The sequence below is a fragment of the Nanorana parkeri genome, unplaced genomic scaffold (genome assembly GCF_000935625.1).
Source record: "Nanorana parkeri isolate BGI_ZX_2015 unplaced genomic scaffold, ASM93562v1 scaffold549, whole genome shotgun sequence".
Taxonomy (NCBI): Eukaryota; Metazoa; Chordata; class Amphibia; order Anura; family Dicroglossidae; genus Nanorana; species Nanorana parkeri.
Window position 1 is genome coordinate 491,214 of NW_017306817.1, and position 22,648 is coordinate 513,861.

Sequence of the window (22,648 nt, forward strand, 5' to 3'; positions counted from 1 at the left end):
AAGCCAACTCTTGAGTGCCACAAAGTGGAGAGCAAGAGTGGCAGAATTCCATTTCAGCACTGCAGTGTAAACTCTGTGCTGGTTTATACCACAGTAGATATCTGGAATGAGATCCATATTCAGCAGATTACAGATTATCCAGTCTTGTAATAAAAGGTGGATAGGTTATACAATGGCCTTACGGTAGTAATTCAAGTTACACTGATTGAATATTAAGACCTTGATGAACCCTTTCTTCAAAACAAAGGAAAGTACAGTTTACTTGGTTGCACCACTAAACTGTCTTGTATGAAGCACTGAAACAACCTGCCTTGAAAAACAAACACGATAAGCCAAATACATCTCTCAGTCTTCAGCTCAGGGAGCTTCAACAGAACATACAGACACAAAACAGCACAGCTCCCGAATCCTTGCCTTACCGACCCTGTCTACAGGGGGTAGATTGCTATGGCATGTACTGCCAAATCTCACAAGTCCTCCCCCACCCAAAATCTCCAAAAGGACAAATAAAGAGCAAGTAACAGCAGCTGGATGAGTCAGAAGAAACACGGCACCCGATAAAAACACCCCAAATCAAAACGGCAAAGTAAGCGAGTGTGGGACCAGAAGGGATGGGGTGGTCTGTGTCAGAAGCCAGCCCCATCCTGCTCTGGCTGAGGAGGGAATTTTGGATGGAAGGGATTGGGGAGAAAGAGTCAGGAGCACACTGGGGAGGCAGAGGTAGGGGTTGGAGTCGTTACTTCTTGTTCTTTAATTGGTTGGCTAGCCAGTCCAGCCCCTCGTAGAGACCATCTCCACTGGTGGCACAGGTGGACTGGATGTACCAGTTGCGGTGACGAAGAGAATGAAGGCCCAGCTTGTCTGTGATCTCAGCAGCATTCATGGCATTGGGAAGGTCCTGCACAAAAATGAAAAAGGGAATGATTAAGTGTAAGTATCAAAATGCTTTTGCATGTCTTCCCAAATCTGAACTACAGAATCTGATGCACACAGTTAGTGCGACAGTCAGCTAGAAGATCCATCAAGTGCGTCAATGTCACAAACGCAGAGACTATGCTTCACATAACTTTACTACAGCACTTATTTGATTGTCAAGATATCTGCACTTTATAGCATAACCTCCAGGTCAGAAAGAAAAACAATGCTGCATTTGTAAATTCCCTTAGAATAACATGCAAAACTAACAATACATTGATTATTTTGTTCTTGGCTCCGGGAGTCCAGAGCTGGTAGTATAAAAGTAGTAGTTATAAACCTGTACCTTCACTAAGAGTTATTAAACAAATGTATTCCCTACATTAAGGCATTCTCCCAACACTTTCTGTAACCCTGCCTTTACTAAACACTTAATTATCCCCTAAAATAATGACTTTGTACTTAATATGGGAATTAAAGCTTCAATTTTTTTTATATATAAAGAGGAGGCCCATACCTCTAAAACTACTTTGCGGTTTTAAATGAAAAATGTTCCGTTCCTCGTTCTCTGGTGGGTCCCCGCAGCACTCTTCTCCCTGCCCCCAACACGGGGGCCGCCATCAGCTAAGCAGCTGCTGTGGAGGCACCCGTGCATACTCATTCCCGGCCGTGCCCACAAGTGGCTGTGTGCGCCCACAGACACACACAGCCCTGCGGCAGGCCACGCTACTCCTCTCAGCCCAACAGGTTGAATGACGGCAGAAGGAGAATATGGCTCTTCTGCCCTCAATCTCCTCCCCCGCAACCAGGAAGTTCGCTTCAGGGACCGTCAGCACTGACAAGCGGCACTGTCAGGTAAATGTGGAGGGATGTGGGACGTAGTAAGGTACTGGGTGTTTTTTACCTTAAAGGAGATCTATGAGGTGAGTGAGCCGACCTGTTACAATGAGACTGCCACAGGTCGGCTCAGTAGATCAAGAAAAGATCTGACCCCATAGTTCTCCTTTAATGCAGAGAGTGCATTAAGGTAAAAAGCGCCCTGCCTTTAGTAATACTTTAAGCTTCCTCCCAACATTGAATGTTGTCATTGATAATAGCCAGCAGTGTTTAGATCTTACTATACTTCCTGCCCACTGCTCATGCTCTCATATGACAGAATACAACGCGTTCTATGAATGGGCAAGGGGAGAGGAGGTGCAGGCAAATTACACTGTGGCCTCATTGTATGAGAGCCACAGCTTTCATAGTCGCAACAGCGGAAGTATAGCGAGAGCTATTATCATAGGAAATTGTATGAAACTATAATTATATTATAGGAAATTACGTCTATGTAAATATTATAAGAAATGACAGCAATACTTAAAGTGGCATACACCTCATGAGGCGTAACTTTTTTTACTGCAGATTTTAAAAACATTTTGCTTGGGGTGCTGCATTAACCCTTTCGCTGCCATTGAAGTACGGCATATGGCGGAACACAAGCTCTTGCAGCTGGCCACACCAGTATGCCATACGTCGGTGGCTTTTCCCGTTCTGCTGTAAGCTCATGGTCGCTTTAGCTACCATGAACTTACACCAGAATGGTTCCTCTGACAGTCCTCTGTAAAATAATAGCTGTCATCAACAGATAAAAAGCCACTGATGACAGCTATTAACAAAAAATCTGGGCGGGATGGCGGGCGATTCCCCCCAAATCTCATGCCAAATCTCCTGATAAAGGCTAGCAGTGCCTTTGATCTCACACTGCAGATATACAACTATGATGCTGTAGGCACAGGGGTGCCTAGACGCGCTCCACAAGGAAGTTCACTGCTTTTCTTTTTTGGAGGAATTCAAGACAAAGGGTAGATTTTTGGGGGTTCTGCTTAGGCACAATTAACATTTGTAACTGTTCCCTAAACATAGCACTTTTTGAGTTTAGGTCCACTTTAACACTTAACCTATCCCCCCAACTCCCTTAACTGACCACTAAAACCTACCCCTAAAGGAGATTTTTTTTTAGCTCTGCCCTGGACGTATGTTTAATTACATGGCTTGTCTCCACTGTGTATATGTGAGTAGTTTTTTATTTGTTTTAATTCTGCAAAAATAAAAACGACGTCACAAGAGGAGAAGGCGCTGTCTTGTGTTTCTGCTTGAACCCCTAAGCAATAAACCTAGATTAACCTCTTAATTACCACCAAACAATAAAGTAACTATTTTTTGGCAGATATTTACCTTATCCTATTTTAAAAGCTACCTGCTTTCAAAAAGTTTTGTGAAAATGATCTGATAACAGAAAAAGGGTTCTTTAACACGTGACTTACTTCTACTTCTGTTGTCTGTGAGGACACAGGGTGGTTCTGTGATGGGGTGGCCAATATACACTGTGAGCCAGTCCACCAATATAAATGCCCCCCAATGTATTATACCACATGCTGCATGCCCTACTATCTGAGTATGCTCAGACATTGATGTAAACACTATACTGAGAATTTGGGAACTGATACGTTTTTTATTGTCAGTTTAGCTCAACTACTTGCATGTGTACATAAAATAACTCAAAAACGTCATACAGTATCTAAAATAAATACAAAAGTAACCATAATAAAAGGATATAAAAAAGCTTATAAAAAAATATACAAACAATTCTGTGGTGTCTGTGTGCCCATGATATGCATACATCTAGCTGTTTAAATTGTTGTTCCCGGACATGGCCTCTTGCCATTAGTCAGCCACAACTAAGAAGGCCTAAATCCCGGAAAAACAACCTAAGGTCACACAGTACAACAGGAGCTTCCACAGCTCTGTGCTAGAGAAGATGGTCACAGGCAAAACATCTTAATGATGTGAGGTCTGGACATCATATTAGCTCACCTCTTATTACAAGGAAATAGTTCATTGGTTAAATGTAGTGATTTCATAACTAACCTCATGCCTTCCAGTTAGACCAGAGTTTTTTTACTTATTATTATTATTAGAGGTATTTATATAGCGCCGACAATTTATGCAGCACTTTACATAGTTGCACATTCACATCAGTCCCTACAATCAAGTAGCTTACAATCTAAGGTCCCTATCTCAAATGCATACAGAGGGCCAATTTTTAAGAGAGGAGCCAATTAACCTACCAGCATGTCTTTGGAATATGGGAGGAAACCGGAGTACCCGGAGGAAACCCACGCAAGCACAGGTGAGAACCTGCAAACTCCTTGCAGAGACTTGCTGTGAAATACCACTTTTACTCCACTATAGACATAAATGTAGCTACTTGACTATGCATGGGTACAGAGTTAGAAGGCAGTGCAACTTTGTGAAGGTTTCAAGTGTACATGCTTTACTTCAGAAACTCTATATTGCTGTTTGTGAGATATGGGGATATTATTAGCATGCTTCCTATAGTTACATTTCCTTAATCACAAATCATACTAACCTGTTTATTTGCAAACACGAGCAGCACAGCATCCCGAAGCTCATCCTCTGCCAGCATTCTCATCAACTCTTCACGTGCCTCATTTACTCTCTCTCTGTCATTACTGTCCACCACAAAAATTAGGCCTGAGAAAGCAGAAAGACACAAATCATTATGTTCTACTGTCCTTCTACAATTGTTAATTCCATCAGTTTCTAAATCAATATCACATTAGTTTACCTTCCAAATATACACGCACTTTGGGAGCAATCTCTCATATAACTCTTCGGAATAAGACATGACAGACCAATTGGAATATATTCAGGTACGAGGATCAATTGCCCAATTTATGCAAACTGGAGATAAAAATATGTCTAAATTGTAATTATTCAAGTGCCACTTCGATTTTGAAAGAAAGGATATTAATTATTAGGGGAATTACAGATTCTGAAAGAAAGGATATTAATTATTAGGGGAATGACAAACACCTTTGTTTCCTGCAGCAATCAGCCATACTGAACACTATGTGGTCAGTCACTATGTGGTCTATGTAGCCAGCTAGCCCCCTTAATGAAACTATCAGCTGATGTCCATATGGAAGCTTCTTTAATCCTTACTTAAAGGAGAACTATGGGGTGAGTGATTTACTCCTCCTCATAGTTAGAGCCGACATGTGACAAAGAAGCTGTCACACGCCAACTCTATAGATCGGGAAGTGAGCGAACTCATACCGTTGATCGCTCAATTTCCAATCATCTCCCTGCACTGACTGGAGGAACGGATGGGGGAGGGGGCGGGCACAGCTGGCTCTGCCTCTACATAGGCAGAGTCCACTGTCAATCAGCCAGCTGGGTGGATCTTGACAGTATTGTCGGGATCCGTATCGGCTGCGGCGCTCTCAGTGCTTGTGGCACAGCGTCAGCTGCTACCTGTCAAATGTGAGACTTTAATGAAAGTTTATGCCAAGCTAAAAACATTTTTTCTAGTTTTGGATAGAGCAAGGAAGGATTCAAACTCCTTTCAGGGCAGTAGCCTGCTATATGCTGACTTTTGGGTAAATATACTCCTGTGACCCAAAAGAGAACTAAAGTTAAAAAAAAAAAAGTTTTTTAAAAGGTTGTTGTATCCACTGAAAACAGATTATTCAATTTCAGCTGCAGTGGCGCAAAATGGCTTCTAAAGGTTTAGGGACCCATGTGGAGAGTTCTTCCCAAGCATTCCATGATGGGCCTTGTTCATGCAAAGCATCAAGGTTAGACTTATATGTTGGATTTTTCATGTATTTCTATGTTAATTAAAGTAATAGCAGTGAAGCCTTTCATAGCCATAGGAAAAGGGAGTGGCAGGTTTAACCTGCTCCTAACCCAGACAGCTATAAAAAAAAAACACTGGGGGATTCAGCATTTACCCTTCCCAATCAAAACCCATTTATTAGGTTTGAGGGAATCTGACCATTTATTATAATATATTAATAGGATTCCAGAACAATGATATCATTGTAGAAAATGTAAAAACATACATAAAAATACACAAATACACATACCCTGAGTGTTCTGAAAGTAGTGCCTCCACAGTGGTCGGATCTTGTCTTGGCCACCCACATCCCAGACAGTAAAGCTGATGTTCTTGTACTCTACAGTCTCTACGTTAAAGCCTGTGAGGATGATGGAAAGGTTTATCTGCATATTAGAAACACATCTCAAATCATATGAAGAAGTAAGCTTGCTGTGCTGACTTTATTAGATCTGATTTAAAAAGCTCACTTCCAAATCAGAAAGCTTCTAAGGATTGTGTTCATGTTTAATTTCAAAGCCTAAACAAGCTTAATCTGCCATCTTGAGCCATGTATGTGCACTTTAAGGGAAGAACTACAGTCACCAGCTTAGTGGAGGAATACTGTAACAACATGGATCAAGAGTCATACTTTTGGACAAACTAACAAGAGTAAATGAGGACAATTCCTTTAATGGCTAACTGTAGAGGAAATTATAGCAAGCTTCAAAAACAGCAGAAGACCCTTTCATGAGGATGGCAGCCAGGCCAATGAAAGGGGTCTTACACCTTGGAAGTGTGCTGTCATTTCTACTAAAGTAAAGTGGGCTGAACAAAGAGAATATAACAGATTCCTTCATCAGTGGTTACGAGCATGGATGGAAGAATCCCCCTCTGTTATCAATGTATTCTGACAGCACCCGAACGGAGTTTGCAGCTGATTGCCTTCAAGCTTTGTTTGGCCAAAGATGTTCCAAACAGCTCTTATGATCTGGTTTGTTTTGATCTGAGGGATGCTAGCCAGAGGGGTGCCAACTGCGGCACCCAATGTGCGAATTTCAGCTGGTTCATCAAAAATCGGTCAAAATTCGCAAAAATGGGTTAAGAGCCCAAAAGTTGGACTCTTAACCCATTTCACCTAACCCAGAAACCACATTTCAGCGTCTCAGGACAGGTCAACGTTTCTTTGCTTGTAGAGCCACAGTCTGATGACATGTACCCTTAATATAAGGTCCTTCTGATTTATAAACACTCGGGTGCTGTCATCTTTCCAGAGCATGATCTTTAAATAAACAACACAGAATAGGAGCATTTTAAGCACACTGATGACACAGAGTTGACATTTCTAGCAGTCTGTAGCAACGACATTCAGATGAATGTTTATATCAGTTTTAGTACAGAGCTACACCGTGGTTTGGAAAATCCTGGTGACTAAAATAAACACTAATAATAAGAATATTTTAAAGAACATTTTAATAACTGCTCAAACCTTAAAGAATATCTAAACCCACCAATATTTTAATATTACAGCTTACCAGTCCTAAGACGTGGATGATGCATTATTTTCTAATGGAGATTGTGACAGTAATGCACTTCCTGTTCTATGGTGCCAACCCTCACTCACTGCATTGTATGGAGGAGCAGCATTGCCACCCTAAAGCTGGCCATACACTATGCGAATTTCAGCCGGTTCCTGATGTACTGCTCAAAATGCACACAGGTGGTGCTGCTGTCTGCACCCTTCCGGCCGGTATCCCTTGATCACCTGATCGAAGGAGCTGGTTGGAAAATCTTCAAACGATCAGAGTTGGCAGCCAATCAGCTGCCGATTTATTATCTTCCGCCGTCAGTATACATTGAAGACAGTGTGAGATTCCTCGATCAATGCTCATAAACATTGATGGAGGAATCGATTATACTTTCTTCGTTCAGCACACAGGTTGAACGAAGATTATTACAGTGTATGGGCAGATTTAATCAAATGTGTATTAAGGTGGCCATACACTGTGTGAATTTCGGACGGTTCTTTTCGGCTGGCATCCCTCAATCAGCTGATCGAAGGAGCCGGTCAGAAAATTTGGGTATGAACAATGAGCTGCCGCCTCTGTTCGGGTATTCTGACAGCATACGACGGCCACACTTCATAAAAATGTCCTGCAGGACATTTTTATGAAGAATGTGATTTGCTAAAAATGATGAGCCTTGCTGGTCAAAAGAACCAGTCATTTTCAGTGATAGCCAGACTTTAGTTCTAATCCCAGAAGACAATCAGTTCCCTGTTCTTTTGGCTACAGAACACACTATAGGCTCATGGGGGTGGTATCATCTTCAGGCAGACATAGTTCTCTCTGTTGAATATCATCTGGCTTAATTTTATTCCAGCCCCATATATAGAGTTATCGGCCAAAGACCATGTCTTTGTCTAGGGGTCTGGGGGCACCATATGTACCATACAAACAATGTAAAGTCATTTTAAAGAATACAAAAATACTTTATTTATATCTCGGAGAGACAATCTGAAGAAACATGCAAGAAAATATTTTCTAAAAACATGTACAGTGCTTTTATAAAATGTCTTCTTGCATGTGCACTTTTTGTCTTTTTTTTGTACAAGTGTGTTCCTCCATTTCGTCTGAGATAAACTAAGTATTTGTATATTCTTTGTAGGATTGTGCATTATTTAGAGTGATATTTTTGTGTTTAAAACTATTGCTTCATTCCTTGTCTTGTATTCTCAGTGGGGCGCATTCACTTACATAATATAATCCGTCTTATTTTAGATGCTATCTGTACAATTCAGCACTCTTTGTTCCTGTTACATTTTAGTACTACCATATTGCCCAGGGAAATAGTATGGGCTTGCAATAATTAAAGGGGTTCTAAAGCCTCCCGTTTTTTGGCCTATATCTACTGCTGACAAGCAGTAGATATAGGCAAAACGTTTTTTTTAAAAACAAAACGCTTAAACAGCGGTTTAGACTGACCTCATTATCGCTGCGCGCTCCCGCGGCGAGAGTCCGGAACTGTTCGTGCGGCCGCAAAGGATCTTGGGGCGGGCGCATGCGCAGTTCGGATTCTCGGCCGGGAGACAAGCAGAGACGCAAGGTAAGTCTATGGAAGCGTGCACCCGCCTGCAGACACCGATGGATCGGAAGTGCCTGTAAGCAGAGAGGAGTCAGAGCTGGATCGGAGAGCCGCCGCACCGCTGGAGGGACAGATGAAAACATGGGGAAAGAAGAGGAAGATCGGATTAAGAGACATCATTTAAGGTAAGTGCTGACATTAACATGGGGGGGAGGGGAAAATGTGTTATCCTTTAATGTCCCTTTAACAGTTTGCCTTAAATATATACTAGTGAAAAATACTATATGAGTGCCCTGTAACAAATCACTATAACAGAGAAAAGTCTTATGGGTTGCCTTTAATGTCATCACTTCCTGTAGGGGTGTGCTGGAGGAAGTCATATCTCCTCAGCCCTGCCTCCCTGGTAACACCAGATCACTGGATAATGTGTAAATATAAGTCTGATTTGTTTAAGCTGAACTCCAGACACAAAACGTTTATTAAAATATATTCCTCAAGGATATAAATCCACTTTGTATGCACCAAGAACCGGGTGAAATTTGAAGTGTGTATACCCAGCTTTAAAGTTTCACACTGGATTACAACACAGATCTGAAAGAAATACACAAAGCACACCAAGATTGAAGTAAGAATCCCAGAATTGAGCTTTAACCCTTTCGCTGCCAAGGACGTACGTCGTACGGAGCTACAAAAGTGCTTCCAGCTGGCCACTTTAGGATAACCTACAAAAGCAAAAGGCTATTTAGTGCCATACCAACACTTCTCTAAAAGGAAAACAATTGCATTCACACCACCAGTGATCAGAAAAGGGAACTGTATCTTAACATCAGTTTTGTATGGGGAAATAGTCATGTACAGAGATTGACCTTCATGCAGTGTTTATGAAAGGAGAACTATGCAAAGGGAAGGACATCACAGACAGCAATAGAGTGTTGTGTTCAGATACCTATTGTGGGGATGGTGGTCACAATTTCTCCAAGTTTCAATTTGTACAAGATGGTGGTCTTTCCAGCAGCATCAAGTCCCACCATGAGTATTCGCATTTCCTTCTTCCCAATTAGACTTTTCAACAGATTTCCGAAGATGTTTCCCATGGCTGCTTTCTTTAGATGTTCTTTGTATAGGGTAGCAAATGGTTGACTTGGGCTCTTATCTCTACATGACATGAGAAAATATGACAAACAAAAGTTAAAAGTGAACTTTGTAAGTAAACGTGCCAAGATCTTGTACATTCTATGAGGACTGTGGTAAGAGGTGAAATATATAAGCCCCCTCTTTAGATAGAAGCTATTTTTTGACTACTATGCTGCATACTAGTTCCAGGGCAGTATAGCTCACATAGTGAAGCAGAACAGGTCCTCCTACACTGCCCCGGAGTTGGCATGCTGTGAATTCAGAAAAAAACGCGGTTTGACAGATGCGCCTTTCTAATAAGAGAAACTACAGTATCTACAATAATCCACTGCGATCATCACCTGTCACCACAATCAATACAATAAACTGAAATGCTACAAGTTAGTTTTTATTAGACAACAAGGTGGCGAGAAGGTGTGGGGCTAAATACTTGCCAAACAGGCTGGCAGTTTAATAGCATAAACTGCTGGCACTCAATATTCCTCCAAAAGAAAACTGCATTCTTCACACATCGATACATTACAGACGTGTTTCTGCCTTAAGCGGCCTTAGTCATAGCTTGACTAAGGCTGCTTAAGGCAGAAACGCGTCACCAGTTGCCTACTGTTCGGATGCGTGAAGAATAAAGTACGCTTTTAAAGGAATATTTAGTGTCGGCAGTTTATCCTATTTTATGTGATCTACTTCTGGAAAAGGGGTCCTTCGTGCACAGAGTATGAGATGCAAGGCATTCATCAGGGGGTGAGCTGTGCTTTTCTGCAGATTGGACAGGCTGACAGTTTCAGCTTCTTTAACTCTTTGCAGGCTTAAAACGTGAAAAAAAAAAGCTGAAAATACATGAAAGCACTTAAAAATGCTCACTATTCAAAGAGCTAGCTGGACAATCTTATAACACACCAGAAGTATACTTTAAGCTGAATATCATTTTTGCGCTGCCTAATTAAAAAGTAAGCTTGGGCACACATCGTAAATATGTGAAATAAAGGAATATTATGCGGTCAGTATTTCAAAAAGCAATACTCCTGTAACAATATTAAAGTTCTTTCTTATCTTTTTAAAGCAAGTGTGACAGGTTTATAAATGAATGAACAATTAGGCAGTGTAGAGGTTGACTACTAAGGTCTCCTGAGCATCAGAAGTGGTGGAAACTGAATACAGAGATGTTCTGACATCTGTTGGATCCTTTGGAGGCTTTTACCACATTTGTGCTCCATACTGTAATGCCATCTGAAGACTGAGGCAGGTGACGGCACAGACGGGATTCCACAAGGCTGCTTTTAGTGAGGGAACTGCTCATCTATGGCCACCCTTTGACTTGGCAAAGACAGACAGATATCTCACCAAATAAACAGGCAGCGAGACATCTGTTTGTCCTCACATTCACTGCCACACTGGGACTCGTCATAGTCTACTCTATGAAATCTCCCTGTAAAAACACAGTGAAATATCTGTTTCCATTTTCTCCAGGAAAAATATCTGTGTGAAAAATTACTTCCAACAGTTGAAGTTACACATTATTATCCACTGGGTTATAATTTGCCGCTATAACAGCTTCAACTCTTCTGGGAAGGCATCCACAAGGTTTAGGAGTGTGTCTATGGGAATGTTTGACCATTCTTCCAGAAGCGCATTTGTAAGGTCAGGTACTGATGTTGGATGAGAAGGTCTGGCTCGCAGTCTCCGCTCTAATTCATCTCAAAGGTGTTCTGTCGGGTTGAGGTCAGGACTCTGTGCAGGCCAGTCAAGTTCCTCCACCCCAAACTCGCTCATCCATGTCTTTATGGACCTTGCTTTGTACACTGGTGCGCAGTCATGTTGGAACAGGAAGGGGCCATCCCCAAACTGTTCTCACAAAGTTGGGAGCATGAAATTGTCCAAATTGTCTTGGTATGCTGATGCCTTAAGAGTTCCCTTTACTGGAACTAAGGGGCAAAGCCCAACCTCTGAAAAGCAACCGCACACCATAATCCCCCCTCTACCAAACTTTACACTTGGCACAATGAAGTTTGGAGGTCTGTAGCTATTGACTCTGCAGACAGGTGGCGACTTCTGCGCTTCAGCATCCTCTGACCCCCTCTGTCATTTTACGTGGCCTATCACTTCGTGGTCGAGTTGCTGTTGTTTCCAGTTGCTTCCACTTTGTTATAATACCATTAGCAGGCGACTGTGGAATATTTAGTAGCAGGGAAATTTCACGGATGGACTTATTGCACAGGTGGCAACCTATCACGGTACCACACTTAAATTCACTGAGCTCATCAGAGCGACCCATTCTTTCACAAATGTTTGTAGAAGCAGTCTGCATGCCTAGGTGCTTGATTTTATACACCTGTAGCCATGGAGGTGATTGGAACATCTGAATCCAATGATTTGGAGGGGTGTCCCAATACTTTTGGCAATAAAGTGTACTTACTTTTTTCCTGCAGTCTTCCTTGCTGGTCCACTGACAGCAGTGGGCATTCCTTTCTCCTGGACATTGTTGTGCTCACATAATGTGTATATAATGTGTACTTGGAGCCCTGACCAGTGTGATAACTCACTTCCAGGGGGGCGTGTCCATCATGTTCTGGGCTAATAGGATGTGAGTTAAAAAATCCTGGGTGCCACTGAACTCAGAATAGGACTGACACTGTCTTGGGTGAATGGTGGTGAGTCTTTGAGGGAGAGCGCCGAAGTGGACTATTACAGCAACTATTCTTTTTATGTATAAATGGGTAGGCCACTGATTTTATTATATACTTTTTACAATCTTGAAGATAGGCTTTAACATTCCACTGGCTCAGCTTTATACTGCACCCCATACCAAGCACTGTGGACATAGCACACAACATGAAATACCACATTTTGCACATTTTGTCTAGCAAACAGCAGCACACACCATAGCCAGCACAGTGGATACAGCACCAAAAAGGAAGGCCATTTGTGTTGTCTTGCGTTCAGGCCGCGCTGAACTGGCACTAAATACTACCAAAAAAAGCTCTATCGGTCCAAAAAAACAAACAAAAAAAAAAGATATGAAAATTCACTTGGGTGCAGTGTTGTGTGACCGGGTAATTGTCACTCAAATGATCACAGCACTAAAAATGGCCTAGTAATAGAGGTATTAAAGGCTGGTACTCGATCATTACTCTACTCTACTCTTTCCACCTATCAGCATGCTCCTTGCACTGCAACACAGCTGAAAAGCTCCTTGTGCTGCCTCTCCCTCTTCCATCTCTCTGAACTCAGCTGTACAGTAGATTGCAAAAGGTTAATGGCTGCTCATATGATATAAAAAAAATACATTTAACAATATACTAATAATTAAAGAGCTGAATTGGTGTGTGCCTTTTATTTTTGCCTGGAGTGCATTGTTATGAAAGTCTTACTTTATTATATACATATTCAGCATCAAACATTTCACTATAAGATACAGAGTTCACAAACATATGATAAAAATGTGCTTATTTGTAGGGGCACAGCAATCGCATCACTGTTTCAATAGGTTTTTCAAATACCCTTGTTTACCATTTGTACCATTGTTTCATCATTGTTTACCATTATATTCAGATACTCAACAATCTTTGGTTACTATTACATTCAAATACCCAACGATCATTGGTTACCATTACATTCAGATACTCAATGATCAATGGTTACCATTACATTCAAATACCCAACGATCACTGGTTACCATTGCATTCTAATACCCAACGATCATTGGTTACCATTACATTCAGATACTCAATGATCATTGGTTATAATTGGCTCAATCACAACAACAGATTCTGCAGCATCGCGAGCTGGTACTGAGCACGTTCCAGCAATATGGGTGGTTGGTCAACTGGCAAAAGAGCCAGCTGGTTCCAGCACGGGTACTGCAGTACCTAGGAATGATTTTCAACTCGGAAACATCTCGTCTTTTTCTTCCAAAGGAAAAGGTGTCTCGCATCAGCCGCTTAGCCGGGCGTCTCATGGCATCCTGTACCTGTTCGGCGCATCACTGTCTCTCGTTTCTGGGAGTGCTTTCATCTTCAATTCCAGCGGTCCCTTGGGCTCATTGGCACATGCGCCATATCCAGTACTCGTTCCTGCAGCAGTGGGACAGGCGGTGTCTCGCATCAGCCGATTAGCCGGGCGTCTCATGGCATCCTGTACCTGCTCGGCGCATCAATGTCTCTCGTTTCTGGGAGTGCTTTCATCTTCAATTCCAGCGGTCCCTTGGGCTCATTGGCAGTGCCGAGCTTTATGGCCGGAGAGAACCTAAAAGGTTACAGGCTGGAGGGCATGGTAAGTCGGACTCATGGGGGGCTTCTTACCGGGGATCTCCCAGAATAAACTAAGAATAGTTTATAAATAAATAAGCGCCAATAGCAGGACACCGTCCAGATAATAAACACTCTTACATTCTTCAACCGCAACAGCGCGATCACTGACACAAACATCTTGGAAAAGGTCCTTGGCGCTGAGGAGAGGCGGAACGGAAGGACATTCAGATAATCAATGATCATTGGTTAACATTACATTTAGATACTCAATGATCACTGGTTACCATTACATTCAGATACTCAATGATCATTGGTTACCATTATATTTAGATACTCAACAATCACTGGTTACCATTGCATTAAAATACTCAATGATCATTGGTTACCATTATATTTAGATACCCAACGATCATCAGCTACAATTACATTGAAATACTTAATAATTGGTTACCATAGCAGATTTAAACGATATCATCTACGCCATTACTGCATTGTCTCCTGATGTCACATAGACACCAGATTGCTCTGTCCTTGCTCTCTGCTGCCAAATCTTCTTCCCTTTACTTTGCACAGGGTTTCTAACAGACTAATAACTATACAGTGATTTACAATAAGCTTTATTTCACATCAATTTACTTTTTTAATCTTTTAACTGCTACTGATGACTAAGTATTTACCGCTTTACCTGGTAACTGTACATAACACATATAAATGTGAATAATCATCCTCATTATGAATTAGCCGTTTAAGGGAAGAGAACCCTGTGTTAGTCTGAATCTAAAAAGCCTGCCTTCATCAGTATCTTATTAATGTATGAAGATCTGGCACAGATGGTGTGAATTGTGCCCTGATCCAGTAAGATCTAGGCATGTGTTCAATTATGTATGGGCCTGAATAAAGAGGGAAGCATTATTTTCAAATGCTGAATTCATTGAACAATGACTGCTGTGCTCATATGAACGACACTGGTAACCTGCAAGTTTTGGCATGCCAAGTAGCTCTGCAATGCACATTTTAGAAAGCTGGTACAATGAAAGTCAATAAACAAGAAACTGGCAAAAAAGAAAATCAATATTAAAGAGGTTATCTATATTGCATACCCTGCCGCTGCTGCTAAACTCCCCTTGTCAAAATGCTAATCATGCACATACAATGGTATCATCGCTTTCCAGGTCATTGGAGTTGATTTACTAAAGGCAAACTGGCCATACATTTTGCAAGTGAATTTTCCCTTAGCTCAGTGCATGGTAAAAATGTACTTTGTAAAAAATACCCAATTACATGCAAGGAAAAAAAAAAAAAAAACAGGATTTTTGCTTGCACATGATTGGATGAAGAAAGTCAGCAGAGCTTCACCTAATTCACTAAACTAAGCAAAATATTCCCTTGAACAGGCTATTTGCCTTTAGTAAATGAACCCCATTGACTCAGATCAGGAGTTTTGATTTTGCTAACTTAATGCTTGTTCTAGTTCAAAGGCTTAGAAAGTAATTTAAAGTGACATTAAAGTCACAAATACCCCCCCCCCGATGCTTTAAGGACTTACCTTAAATGATGCCTCTTGATCCGATCATCTTCTGCTTTCCACTTGCATCCAGCAATCCCTCCAGTGTTGGTACCGTTCTCTGATCCAGCACAGACTGTGGTCTCCCTTCTATCCGACGTGCACGCTCCCGGCTGCGTGCATTCAGCTTCACTGTTTCTCTCCTCTTCTCCCCACCGAAGATCCCTACTGTGTATGCACCCGTCCCATCATCCTGCACGGCCACTCGAGAAGCTTCAGACAGGAGCGAGTGGCGGAGGCACAGGTAAGTAATCACCTTTTTGGTAACTTTTTATTTTTTTAGAACTTTTTTGACTATATCTACTGCTTGCTAGCCATAGATATATGCAGAAAAAAACCCAGAGAGTTTAATTGTACTTTAGGGCAGAGAATTAGGATGAAAGCCAGGCAACAAGCATTTCCTGAATGGCAAATAAATATATAGTCTTACAGGATGAGCAGAACCCGCTGGAAATGGAAGTGGTACACAGAGCATGGACATTTTTTAATAACCCTAGCACTGGGGCTCCCCTGCACTGCAAGGGGTAAGTGCTCGTGTTGGTATAGCGAGGAAAATTAAAAAAATGTACTCACCCGATCCTCAAAGCCAGCTGGCTGTTAGACGGGTCCCTGGAGCCTCTCTCTCCCCCTCCATTGCTGCAGCAGAAGAGGAGACACAGCCATCCGGCTGCGAGGCTCGAGTATAACCTTTTTATTTTCAGCCCTAGACCAACACATGTACTTAACCCTTGTAGTGCAGGGGTAGCCCCACTGCAAGGGTTACTAAAACATATCCCCCCAGTTAGGCTTTGAATTTTACAAGTCACATATTACCTGCACTGGATACACATAGCTGTTCACATTAATATAATGGAGCCCTGACCCTATCACAGGCAGTCATTTCATAGTCATGCTGGTGTTTGGCAATCTGTAGGAATGTGTGACATAGATTCATTAGACTTATCTCTAACCACCAGGCAGACATATAAATATACATCAATGCAGCTCTCTATTCAATAATACATCTTTAACCTACAAGCAGTGTGAGCACCCCAATATGACTTGGTATTACCCTCTTGCACTCTGTACAGCAGAACTCAAGAGTAGGAGCGGGAGAAGCAAGAGAAGCTAAAAAGGAACATGCTAATGAGAGATCTAATCCCAAAAATTAATTCACTGGCCTTATGAATTGTATAGATTGTATTATGTCTTTGTGTGAGATATACTATTTATCATACTGTGGATGTAATGTGCTCCACTACTCTGCGCATCTAACTCACTCAACAATAATATCTATTAATATCGAGTGGGTTAGATGTGTGGAGCGGTGAAGCACATTACATCGCCAGTAGGATAAATATGATAAGAGGACAGAGAGATGAGCCCATCAGTCTGCTCTCTACTTCTACTTTCACTGTCCAATCACGGGCTGGGGGAGGGACAAGACCTGTAACTGCAGCAGAAAAGTCTTCTGCCCTACCAGACAGGTCTGTGCGGTGGATCCATTTATTATTCTGAATGTGATCACTAATAGGAGTTTCTTAAAGTGACATTAAAGGATAACATTCCCCCACCATGCCAGTGTAAGGACTTACCTTAAATGATGCCTCTTGATCCGATCAGCTTCTCCTTTCCTGTAGTTTTCAGGTGTTCCTCCAGCGCTGGTGCCGGTCTCTGATCCAGCACTGACTCCTGTCTCTTCCTGTCCCATGGAGTCTGTGTTGGTGCACGCTGCTGTATTAACTTACCTTGTGTCTCTCCTCGTCTCCCGCCGAAGATCTGAACTGCTCATGCGCCTGCCCCAAGATCCTTTGTGGCCGCCCGAGAATCTTCAGATCTTCGGACGGGAGAGCGCGGCTAAGACACAGGTAAGTTTTAACCCTTTTGAAAAGTTTTTTGTTTTTGCTTGCTAGCAGTACCGTAGATATATGCAAAAACATGAGAGGCTTTAATAACCCTTTAATACTGTTGTGTTTATGTTTGCTTTTGGAAGGACTGCATCAGAGCAGCAAAGACTTTACTTCTTGGGGTCAGGGGCATAAAACAGACAGCAGGGAGCCCAGGCCAAGCAGAATAGACATTACCTGACATGTAGAGAAAGAGGGACTGCTCTCAGTGGCAGACTACATAAGGTTGGAACCACTGATAAGACAGGGAAGTTTTCAAGCAGCAGAATACAAAACAGTGGGCCTCATGCTTACAGTGTATTAGGTACTCTGACTTTTAGGTCAACAGCAAGTGATTCCAGTAACTCTTTAAAGGAGAACTATGAGGTGAGTGCTTTTCACTCACCTCATAGTTCTCCTTTAAGCCGACAAGAAGGGCAACCCTTGTTTGTCAGGAATCTCGTATCTGAAGAAATCATTTCACTCAGACATGAACATGCAGGTAAATAAAAACCTTTTGGATTTGCAGAGTGTGGGCTTTTTAAAGAAGAGCTCCTGCTAAACTTTTTCTTACCCCTTGCAGTAGGGCTTCCCCCACACTGCAAGGGTTAAGAAAAAGTTTATCAGGAGCTCTTCTTTAAAAAGCCCACACTCTGCAAATCCAAAAGGTTTTTATTTACCTGCATGTTCATGTCTGAGTGAAATGATTTCTTCAGATACGAGATTCCTGACAAACAAGGGTTGCCCTTCTTGTCGGCTTAAAGGAGAACTATGGGGAAAAACACTGACCCCATAGTTCTCCTTTAAGCCGACAAGAAGGGCAACCCTTGTTTGTCAGGAATCTCGTATCTGAAGAAATCATTTCACTCAGACATGAACATGCAGGTAAATAAAAACCTTTTGGATTTGCAGAGTGTGGGCTTTTTAAAGAAGAGCTCCTGATAAACTTTTTCTTAACCCTTGCAGTAGGGCTTCCCCCACACTGCAAGGGTTAAGTGCTTGTTTTGTCTAGGTTGAAAAATAAGTTATACTCACCTGAAGCTCTGAGCCGGCCAGCTGTCACAGTGATCCTTCTAACTTGTCTCCTCCTTCTCTGCAGCATTGGAATCTTCCTCGATGTCCTCACATCTTATACACAGTGTATAGATGTGATCATTTATGGGACCTAAGGGTATGCAAGGGTATACAAAGGTAGGGTATATGTAGGTTAGACACCGGTAGGTTTTTCCACGTTCGTATGAAAAATCCCATTGGAACGTTCCATGCTGGCATCAGAAACTTGGCGATTGTCATTTGAAATTTAGTTTAATCTTTGTTTTTATTTAACATTCTATTTTGGAATGAATGGAATTTCCAAACGAAAACCACAGTCACGGTCAGAAATTTGCGTGATCGAGAAAAAATGTCCAACATGCCCCTTCCAAGCACGCCCTTCTGACGAAGCCCCGGTGGGGGGTGAAACGCGTCATAGGCGTTCGGCTTGGTGTCTTTGCAAGACATATCTCGGCTATGGCCGCCTTTGCCTGAAGTACCTCCACGGATATATCATATGATACATCAAAGAACTGTCAAGAGAGAGTAACCTCTATACAACTCCTTTATAACTGTCACAGACCCACCCGGATCAGAGCTCCGTGTTTGAGGCGTGCCGTCCGTCCATGACGTCACGGCCGACTCCTCCCCTTGGCCGCAGCTCCTCCTCAAAAACACAGCTGAGCCACTCGCTCGACGTTCTATCGGTCTGGAACGTCGAGCGAGTGGCTCCGAGGACTGCGCAAGAGACAGTGTGTTACAGGCTGAACTGGAGAGTGAGACTCATTGCTGCACACCAGGACCTGCCATTGGACCAACACTGAGGTTGCATCGATCACCCCAAGTACCATCCACATTTGCCTCATACCTTCAAGCAAACCGCAAGTAACTGGGAAACTTCCCACCTATTATTTCCACTCAAATACCTGGTTGTGCTGTATTGGGAACTCAGGCTTGGCTTAACAAGTAATCAACCACCTGTTGAAACTACTTCACCTTTACTTATGCTGAATTGTTGAACTGTGATCAGAGATAACCATTGACAACTCATCTGTTTTGTTGCACCCCCCAAACATAACCGCATTGCTCACTTGATGAACTGTGATTAGCAAGATACCAACTGCTCCTAGCAGTCTGCCATCATATGCGGATCTGCTCCAACCTATTTGTTGCCACTTCCTCATCCTCCCACCTGTTATATCCACTTCCATTTACATCTTCGTTGCTCTCTTGATTACTGAGTCAGTAGCAAAACTGTTGTCCTAGCAGTCCGCCAGCATATGCGGATCTACTCCAAACTATTGACTGCCACTTCCTCAAACTTACTTTCTTAGTACTACTGTTATTAGCGTAGTGTATTACGTCAAACCAACACACATAGGTCGGGGTACATGATGTTAAGCGGTTCCCCTTGGTACTGAGTGCATTGGGGTCCGCCAAACTGAAGCAAACCCTCAATCCTATTTATCAATCTCCGCAGCTGAGATCCATACTAACCCAAACCTAGTTAGACTGTGACAATAACGATAGAACCTTAGAAATGGATCCAGCGGAGCTCGCTAACCACGTCATGACCCTCACACAGCGTGTTGAGGCATTGACCACCAGGGTCACAGACTTGCAGGAGGAGAACCAGAGACTCCGTACATACATTGTGGGGTACGTAAACAATCCCCCACCAGCAAGAGAGGGGCCAGAACCTAAGGTTTCACCTCCGGATGTATTCACAGGGGATAGAAAGAGATACAGTGAATTTATAAGTGCCTGTCAGCTGATGTTCGAACTAAGGCCTAGGACCTATACCACAGATGGCCTGAAAGTGAGATGACTCATTTCTTATATGAGGGGAGAACCCAGAGCTTGGGCCAACACGTTCTTGGAGGAAGAGAACCCAATTCTCGATTCCCTGCCAGATTTCTTACTAGCCATGTCCTTGCTGTATGAGGACACGAGCAAACAAATCACCGCGGAGACCACTATACGTGGATTGAAGCAAGGCAATAGACCGGTAGAGGACTACATCGCCTAATTTAAGCGATGGGGAGGCCAGACTGAATGGAACGATATTAGTCTACGAAATCAATTCCGCCTGGGCCTCTCGGAACCGCTTAAAGATGAGCTTGCCAGATCTGAGATGCCTCCTACACTAGAAGGTCTTATGCACAGGTCCATTGCCATCGACCGATGCATTCGCGAGAGAAAGGCAGAAAAATCCTCAAGCCAGCCTCCTCCAACCCGAAGCATATCCCCAACAACAACCGATGATGCCATGGAGATTGGTGCGGTTAGAGGACCCCTCACACCGGCTGAAAGGCTCCGCAGGCGTCAACACCAACTCTGCATGTACTGTGCAGCCCCTCAACATACTGTCGATGCGTGCCCTCTGATCCGCAAGAGGAACGATGGTAAGGAGGTGCAACTAAACAAACTATTGCCATCCCATTCGCCTTCATGTAACTACCTCTTTGTCTCCTTAACTCTACAATGGGAGCAAGGCCGCGTTCGCACTGAAGCCATGGTGGATTCAGCGGCCTGCGCCAACTTTATTGATGATCAACTTGTCAAACAACATAAAATCTCTACCCTTGCAAAACTCCTTCCGCTTACTGTTAATTTTGTCCACGGCACCTCTCTATCCAATAAAAACTTTGCGTCTGTTATAACAAAAAACAGGGGACCTACCATAAGGTTATTCATTCGGTATTGTTATAAATTGTTTACTCTATAAACCTTCCCTCCCCGTTCATATATGTTGAAATTTAGTTTAATCTTGGTTTTTATTTAACATTCTATTTTGGAATTAATGGAATTTCCAAACGAAAACCACAGTCACGGTCAAAAATTTGTGTGATCGAGAAAAAATTTGCTCCTTCCAAAATTTTCTCGTACTCGCCCAAAGGCTCCCATACTTACCTCTGATACCAGAACTTCCGGTCAGAGGGAGATATCCCTCTGACCAGCAGTGCAGAGGGAGCATGGAGCCTTCCATTCCAATCAGGAAATGGTTATGACCTGCCTCCCGGCGTCCTCATTGGCTAGGAGGCCATCTTCACTTGTTGCTAGGCAACATGGCTTCCTAACCAATCAGGAAGCTGGGCAGCATGTAATGACCCGTCTCCCAGCTTCCTGGTCAGTCAGGAAGCCACACTGCCCAGCAACAATTGGCTAGGAAGCCGGCTCCACTTCTTGCTAGGCAGCCTGGCTTCCTGACCAATCAGGAAGTAGGACGGCACCTCGTGATTGGTCAGGAAGCCGGGCAGTGTCGGCAAGTGAAGCCGGTTTTCTTTTGCCAGAACACCGGCTTTACAGGCAATCAGAAAGCCGGGCAACGGGTCATGATCCGCCACCCGACTTCCTAATAATTGGGTCACACAGCACCAGTACTTGGTATCGGCGAGTATCGAAAAAAGAATATCGGTACTCGTACTCGATGCCAAAAACCAGTATTGGTGGATCCTTATTATTTTCCATAGTACAAATACCATGCAGCAGTGGCTACCTGAAACATCATACAGTAAGAGAGCCCAATGACTTGATAGTTGCCCTAGGATGTTACAGCAAACCCATGATTCCTGTGCAAAGTTTCAAATATTGGAACTGGGAATATGTATTTAGCTGCAATGCAACGAGCCCTGCTGTAGAACTATGGAATCTTTCTGTTTACAATACTATTTGTCACACAGGTGGCCCGGTTTTCTACTGAAGTATGTTTATTTAACATGTGATCCATGCAAGTCGAACCAATAAGGGACACGGCTAAATGACCTGCAGCACCCGTCTGACAGCTTTTGTCACTGGCCAGGATATATCAGAGGAAAGGTACACATCACTGAACCAACACACAGTCAATGTCACTTGAAAGCTTAGACATAAAATAGCGCTAATGGTGTCATACGCACTGAAACAATACCCAGCAATTATGATAAGATGTTAGATAATGCCAGTGTTTACGGAATCATACTACTGCTGCACTATTTGAATAAAATGCCAGATTACTGGACAAGCTTAAAACCCATCTCTGGGCAAACAAAATAAAAGTACCCTTGCTGTGGGGCTACCCCAGAACTGCAAGAGTTAACTGCTCATTTTTTTTGTCTAGGGGCTTGAGTAAAGAAGATTTACTTACCTCATCCCTGCCCCCCCC

At 42.8% G+C, this 22,648-nt stretch overlaps 1 protein-coding gene across 2 annotated transcripts in view; it reads right to left on the reverse strand.

The window, feature by feature from the left end:
• Window positions 1–209: 209 nt before the first annotated feature.
• Window positions 210–22,648, reverse strand: part of ARF3 (ADP ribosylation factor 3) — a 29,404-nt gene continuing 6,965 nt past the window's right edge. The window contains exons 2-5 of one of the 2 annotated variants that reach the window (XM_018561888.1): window positions 9,609–9,819; window positions 5,850–5,960; window positions 4,328–4,452; window positions 210–898 (exon numbers count right to left, since the gene is read on the reverse strand). In XM_018561888.1, coding sequence (XP_018417390.1) covers window positions 737–898; window positions 4,328–4,452; window positions 5,850–5,960; window positions 9,609–9,819 — 609 coding nt within the window. In that variant the 3' untranslated portion in view covers window positions 210–736. The remainder of the gene's footprint in view (window positions 899–4,327; window positions 4,453–5,849; window positions 5,961–9,608; window positions 9,820–22,648) is intronic. The other variant, XM_018561889.1, reaches the window with a different exon arrangement.